At 43.2% G+C, this 7,500-nt stretch overlaps 1 protein-coding gene across 1 annotated transcript in view; it reads left to right on the top strand.

Moving 5' to 3' along the window:
* Positions 1-2,092, top strand: part of MEIS2 (Meis homeobox 2) — a 170,564-nt gene extending 168,472 nt beyond the window's left edge. The window contains exon 13 of the mRNA XM_085306671.1: positions 647-2,092. Coding sequence (XP_085162797.1) covers positions 647-933 — 287 coding nt within the window. The 3' untranslated portion in view covers positions 934-2,092. The remainder of the gene's footprint in view (positions 1-646) is intronic.
* Positions 2,093-7,500: the final 5,408 nt, after the last annotated feature.

Genomic DNA, 7,500 nt, shown 5'->3' with positions numbered 1-7,500 from the left:
CCCGTAATGATATAATAGGATTTTAAGATTTATTCTAGGAGAAAAACATGACATGTACTTTTAGGACCAAACCTTTAAGGCACTGAGCAGCAGCATCGCCTGTTGACTTCACTGAGTATTGAGGGTACTCAGCATCTTTCAGGAGCTGCTTAGCACTTCAAAGATCAGGACTTTTGTTGGTATCTCCATTTTGTTCATTTATGCAGTGTGGTCCATTGATTTATGTGCAGAATTTGCATTGATACTGCTTAGGCAAAACTCAGACAGGATATAGCCTTTTACATTTTTTAAATACCAAAGAGAAGCAAATCAGATATTTACGTTCAATTGACAAGTCTTTACATACAGCCAGCAGCCTTGCAAAATTTATCATAGGAATTCATCCACTAGTCTTTTTAAAGTACACTTACATTTTGTGATACTCAGTTGTGCTCAATATTTAGTTCTGTTATGTGCATTATCCTGCTGAATGATCAAATTAAATGCAAACTAGAATTTGAATGTCTGCAAACATTGGCAAGAATCTGCAGCTAATTTTAGATGGAAGATTTGCAGTGTCTGTTGTTTTTCCTGTTCATTTTAGATGGGTAAATTGTAAAAATGTTGAGGAATCTGACCTGCTTTTTTTTCCCCCCTTTTTGTCTAGGTTTGCAAGGCATGCCAGGGGACTACGTATCTCAGGGTGGTCCTATGGGTATGAGTATGGCACAGCCAAGTTACACTCCTCCCCAGATGACCCCACACCCTACTCAATTAAGACATGGACCCCCAATCCATTCATATTTGCCAAGTCACCCCCATCACCCAGCCATGATGATGCACGGAGGACCCCCTACCCACCCTGGAATGACCATGTCAGCACAGAGCCCCACAATGTTAAATTCTGTAGACCCCAGTGTTGGTGGACAGGTTATGGACATTCATGCCCAATAGTATAAGGGAACTCAAGGGAAAAACAAAAACAAAACAGAAACAAAAACAAAAACTATTTTAAGACTTTTGAACTTTGACCAGATGTTGACACTTAATACGAAATTCCAGACAGCTGTGATTATTTTTTACTTTTTGTCATTTTTTCATCAACAACAGAGGACCAACGAAACAAGAACACAAATGTGAAATCATGGGCTCACTGAAATGATTATGTCCATGTACAGATCCTCTGGAAAAAAAAAAGACTCCAAGAGTTATAACTACTGTAGTATAAACATAGGAACTAAGTTAACTTGTACATTTCTGTTGATCACTCCGTTACGTTGCCTCAAATAGTTTTAGAAGAAAAAAAATCCTTGTTTTCCACACTATGTGTGTTGTTCCCAAAAGAATGACTGTTTTGGTTCAGCAGTGAAGTCACTATCCATGAAAGACCTGTTTTGGCCAGTGAGAAAAGAACTACCCTGGAGATGAAGATGAAAAGTCTTGCTGGGTCCCTCGTCACTCAGAAGACTGATCCAAGAAGGCCTTGCCATCCCCTCGTTTTGTTCCTTCACAAAATGTGTCCTTTAGTTTCAAACAGATCTTTATAGTTTGTGCTTCATTAAGTCTCTCCCCATTCCTCCCCCATCTATTTTTTTTTGGACTCTTCTTCAAAGAGCTTGCAGGTGAAGATTTAAGAGACAGAACAGAGAGAGCAGGAGCTTCTTCCAGTAGTTCTGAGCCTTGGCTTTGGACAAAACAAAACTAAAAGTTGGGCAGCTTTCCTCAATGAAAGAAGTTATTAACGGTCTTTGCACCAAACCTAGAACTTTATCATGAACTCAAAGCTTGGGAAAAAAAAGCAAGAGAATACTGTAACAAACTTCGTACAGAGTTCGGTCTATTAATTGTTTCATGTTAGATATTCTATGTGTTTACCTCAATTGAAAAAAAAAGAATGTTTTTGCTAGTATCAGATCTGCTGTGGAATTGGTATTGTATGTCCATGAATTCTTCCTTTCTCAGCACGTGTTCCTCACTAGAAGAAAATGCTGTTACCTTTAAGCTTTGTCAAAATTTACATTAAAATACTTGTATGAGGACTGTGACGTTATGTTTTAAAAAAAAAGGTGTTAAGTCACAAAATGCGGTAATAAATATTTCATTTTTGATTTTTTGTTAGGCTTTTGTGTTTTTAATCATGCTTAGGAGAGGTTGATGTTATTGGGAAAGATGTCTTAAAAATATTTCTTATCAGCATTGAGAAGAAAGGTTGGAAGTAACAGAAACAAGCCTATCATCAGATTAATAGAATAATTGAATTAAATAAAGACTGAGGTTTTATATTTCTGCTGATTACAAATATTATGTCTATATCATACAAGATTAAACAGAACTCCAAATACTCTCTCATCAGATTGTTTTTCATAGAGCTCTATCTAATATTTCTCTGTTAATACCATGGATCTTCCATTGGAGTTGTGGGTGCCCATAATCTGACAAGACTAGCAGGCCCATGGGGGTTAAAGGTGCATGTGTGCGTGTGTGCGTGCGTGTTTGTGTGCATGTGCATACCTGATCGCCACAGACTTTAACTCCACCTACTGAGCTGAGAGATGAAGARTGACTGTAAGGCAGGACGAGGTTCAGAAGTTTTAGGAAGAGAAAAGCAGCTTTGACTTTAATGGGAGTTTTACCTGTGTGAGGATTGCATAATCCATCTTTTCATATGGTTTTATTGCTTTTCTTTTCTTCTTTTGTTTTCAAAGGAAAAAAAAAGCCCATCAACTAATGAGAAAAAATGTTAATTTGACATTTTAAATATAAATAGCTGGTGAAGAAACATGRGTGAGGGTTGATTTTACTTAAACAAAGTTCTTGTAGCATTTTGAAGCAATTAAAGGCGAGTTTGAGCTAGGGAATAATTATTGTTAGAAAGYTGGCCTTATTTCACTAACCTTAGTAGCATTATCAAGTCAGTGGGAACAGGATGGGGCCCAACGAGAAGAGGAAAGTTCTGGCTTTATTTCGGGGGGGTGGAAGGGAAGAGAAGGGGGAATGGGATTGAATTTATCTTAACTTTCTAGGAAACAAATGTTACCGGTTTAACCATTTGTAAATTTGTAACCCCTGCCTTCCTTCCTCCTCCTCATTCCAAATGGCTGGTGTGTTATTAAAAACTTTGACTGACAACTTTTACCTTTGGAATGTCGAAAGAGTTTCAGCCTCGTAGTTAATGTTTAATTTCTGAGCTGAGTAAATGGACCCACGCTGCCGGCAACAGAAGGGAGGATGCCAGTAGAATGGCTGTGAGGATTTATTTAGCAATTGGGTCCCGCTTTGTAGGCGTCTTTTTAAGGCATTTGTATAAAATTTAAAGGATGATAAATTCCACATTTGGCTTTCAAGCTTTCTGTCCTGCCGCTTCGACCCCTAAGTCCTGTAAGAAGAGCACACTTCGGGCTCCTATTTTCAAATTCGGTGAATTTTGTGGATGTGGGAAACAAGAAGGCAAGATTTGTTGTGTTTGCATTTTAAAGGGAAGTCGGGTTTTATGAGTATTTTATTTGCTTGCAGRTCTTTTCTTTACAATTTTAGGAGAAATGTCAGAAAATGTCCTTGCAATGGTAGAAGGAAGGGGAGCAGTTTTCCTTAGTAGGTTGTTGTTGTTATAATGAACTAAATATCTGTATTGCTATGTTGTCTTTTATTTTCTTATTTTCTTTTTTCTTTTTTTTTTTTTTCTTTTCCTTTTGGGCTGTGCTCTCCGTGAGATGTGTTGCTGAAATCCAAGGTACAATAGCGTGCAGAAATTTCTCCATCTGAGACTTACTGTTTAGTATGGAAGGTTCCGATTTTGGTATTTTTAAGAATTGCTCAGCTGTCAAAAGCAACCAAAAACGGGAATAATGTTTTGACAGCGGTATGGTTTGAAAGGAAATACTGTAGTCTGAATAAAAATCGCTTGTGCTCTGGGAAACGAAGGGTAACAGAAAAACACCTTTTGTTTACACATACACATGTTTATAATCCCAAATTTCCATTTTTCTGGGCGATTCTGGGCTGGGAGTTGTAGCCACTACGAATGAGGGATTTTTTTCTTGCAGATTTTGCTGCATTTCAGGCGAAGAGAGGAGAGGGCAGCGCGCCGCGGCGGCTAGCGCGGCGGGGCCGGCCGCTCGCTCCAGGCAGCGCCGAGCAAAACTCACCCAGCGCAGGTTTGCGAGGCTTGGGGGGGGGGGAAGGGGGCTTGGGAAAGAATGTGGCAAATTTATCTAGCAGCTGTCACAAGATGGAACCCGTTTTTCCCATCCGAAGCAGCGAGTGCTCGTACACAAGTTCCCCATTAGTCTTGCAGTCCCCTAATTTCACGAGGAGCCGGGGGGAGGGGGGGGGGTGTCTGCCCTGCGGTGCCTTTGCGAGGGGGCGATCCGGAACCGTCAGCTTAACTACACCCTTCGTGCAGCTTATCGAGGGGAAAGCCAGTGGACTCAGGAAAATTCCCAAATCCTTTCCTTACACGCGGCTGCTTCCGAGAGCCGTGTTTAGAGGGGCAGGAGAGAGCTYCCCGGTCTTGGAGCGATATCTCCGCCCTACAAGTCTTTCCTGCCGYGTCCCTGGCTTAAATCAAGAGAAAACGGGGTTGACTTTAAATTCTTCTGTACTTTTTGAAAAATAAAAGCCGATGGCGCTGGACAAGCGATAGCCGGCTACCAGGCTGGGGAAGCCCAGCATCTTTGAACTGAGAAGGACTGTGCGAGATTAGAGGCGGGTRGAGGAAAGGTTTGAAGGCAGATTTTAATATTAATAGTTTTGGTGGCGAGAAAGAGACAGACAGAAGGGAGGTTGCTCCTCTGGGCAGAGTCTCTGCGACAGTGATGATGGATGACCCCGCACAGCTAAACAACTCCTCCCCTTCATCCCCACACGGTGTCAAAGCTACTTTACTCGCAGCTCTAGGAATAAAATAAATAAACACCCTCGGCCCCTTCCTCGCATCGATTTATGGATCATTATGAATCAATTACTGCTCTCAATATTTTCGTATTTGCTTATATGAAGGGGGACTCCACTGCCAGGGGGAGAAAATCAGTCTTTGCTTTAATAAGAAATACAGAATCTTCCTGTATAGCCCTGTGACTAATACAACGCTACTAGTAATTCGAGTTTAGCCACTTTGCAAGAGTGGCKAGCCGCGGAGTTATTGGGGTGATGGTGGATATTGTAACTGCGCATCTCAAGGAGCGACTTTCAAACTGATGGCTTCTGCTTTGCACGCAGAGAAAAGAGCAATATATTCATAGGGTGTGTGCAACCTCATTATTTAAATCTCCCAAGGAAAAAAAAATAAAAAGAGCTAAGCCCCTTAAGAAACAACCCGTCCCTCGCCCAAACAGCTTAACGTGGGTCTATGACGGGCGGGAGCGGGGGCTGCGCGCCTGCGGCGCGGGACGCGGAGCGGAGCTCYGCGCGGTGGCTCCGTGCTATGGGAAGGAGGCTTCAGCAGGGACGGAAAGTGTGTGAAGTTGGATTTCTCTCGCTTTCTCTGTATTCTCCCATTTGCAGCAGTGTTTGAGGATCTCAAGGTGTTTCTATGGCTACCTTGCGTATGTGGGAGGGTCATATGTGGGGGTGCCCAAGAGAAAAGGCAGCTCTTGGGTGATCATTTATCAATGTCACCCACATAATGATTCTCTCTGCAGCCTTCTATTGATGAGGATAATTACATTAGCTCAGAGTGACTGATCAATGAAAAACCACCAAACAAAAACTTCTTTACTCTTCCATAATACCAAAAACCGATACAGAAATAAGATAGAAAGTGAGGGTGGGATTTCCCCTTCTTTTCCTTTTAGCAATGATTTTCTTTTCTTTTTTTCTTTTTTTTTAACGAACAAGGGAAAGTAAGAAAATTTTATCAGATTTGTCATCTTCTAAAAGGGGGCTAGCATTTTGTGAAAATGTTTCCTTTAATCTGTTGTCATCATTCCTTGCCTGGTAAAGGCAAATCATTAGTTCTAATGTGAACTGCTGCTTCTCTCCAAGATCCAAAATACCTTTCTTTTACATTTGTGTTTAGAAATCTGGAGGAAAGAAAGTAAGTGAGATTGTCTGGAGCTAAGAAGAGGAAAGGGAATGCAAATACTTCTTTCACAAACGCAGTTGTCTCTATTTGTCAAGTTTTCTTTGTTTTTATCACTTCATAAGTGATCTCTATTAAAGATGGAATGTTGTCTCCCTAAGATGCTGTTATAAGGGTGAAAGTTGCAGTTAAATTACGATTTCGCTCTTTCTAGAGTTAAAAATCAATATTTTCTCAATTAAGGGGAATTTTAATGCTTTTACTTGGGAGTTGTTAAGGGCGCCGTAAATTTTATTATAATGCCTCTAAGCTCCGAAGCCCTGCCAGCGGACAGGTTGATATTCATGTTGTTTTTTGGGGAAGAGGTTGTTGCTGGTTTTGTTCTCTCTCTAAAGGGCCTTCTTCAGAAAACTCAATCATTTTGAATAACTGCAAGACAAACTGATGCGAAGGGGGCGGCGAGGGCGGGGAGTGGGGGAAATCAAGGCTATTTCTTCTCTTCTCTCCATTCCGTACTGGTGAGCAAATCCTCCCGCTTTGGGACACCTCGGTGTATTTTCACGGGGCGAAAAGGAGGTTACTCAGCCGATTTTAGCGAGGAACAGAGATGTGTTTCCATCTAGGAGCACGTGTTTGCGGATCGTCCCGCTGCCCTCTCGCTCGCCAAACCTGCAGCGGAGCTGAGCGCGCCGGTGCTCGGCCGCGGGCCGTGCGGGGCGCAGCTCCCGCGCCCCTGCGCTCGGCAGTAACGAGCAGCCTGCTCGGGCACTGGGCAGCAAGCTGTGCTGCTTAACAGCTCTTTCTTTAAGCACTCGGAGCGCTAATAAAGAATATATCTGTTCCYGGTGAAGAGGTTGCATTTCTGTGAGCTTACAAAGATGGCTACAGGTTAACGCTGGAAAGTAAGTGGAAGTCCGAATGAGACTGGGAGAGGCTTTTTTCGGGCAGCAAACTTTTGCCTTTACAGGCGACTACCGWGTAAAACCCACACCAGGAGCCTGATTCCGGACCCACTCACACGGGGCTAATTAATTCCCCGGGCTYCGGACGAGTTTCTCCTCGGGCCGTGGCATCAGAAATAGGCCCCTACCGCCTGGTTTTGTCCGGCGCGTGTTTGAAATTCTTTAAATTAGCTCCATGAAGAAACAGCGCAAACTCCTTTGATTAAAGCGACTGCCAGATTCTCCGAGATTAGGAGCGAGAAAACGCAGAGTATGACGTATTTATTATTTATACCGTATTTATACCGTAGTCCACTGCGAGCAGTTGGAAAGGGAGGATTGAAGCATGCGTTTGAGAGAGCAAGAGCGGGGGAAAGCGAGGGAGCCGGGGAGAGCGCCGGGGTGCGGCCGGGGCTCCGCGGAGCCGCCCCGGCGGCGGCTCGGCCGCGCAGGGCCCGCCGCTCGCGGCGCGGGCGAGCGCACGCTGTCCCGCGGCACTTCATTAACGGCCCTGCATTAGTAACCCGATCGCTCGGATTTTCCAGGGAAGTTTAGTATTGT

This window comes from Rhea americana, unplaced genomic scaffold, assembly GCF_003343005.1.
Source record: "Rhea americana isolate MKP2758 unplaced genomic scaffold, rheAme1 scaffold_245, whole genome shotgun sequence".
In the NCBI taxonomy this organism is placed as follows: domain Eukaryota; kingdom Metazoa; phylum Chordata; class Aves; order Rheiformes; family Rheidae; genus Rhea; species Rhea americana.
This window is presented reverse-complemented; position numbering and strand designations above follow the sequence as displayed.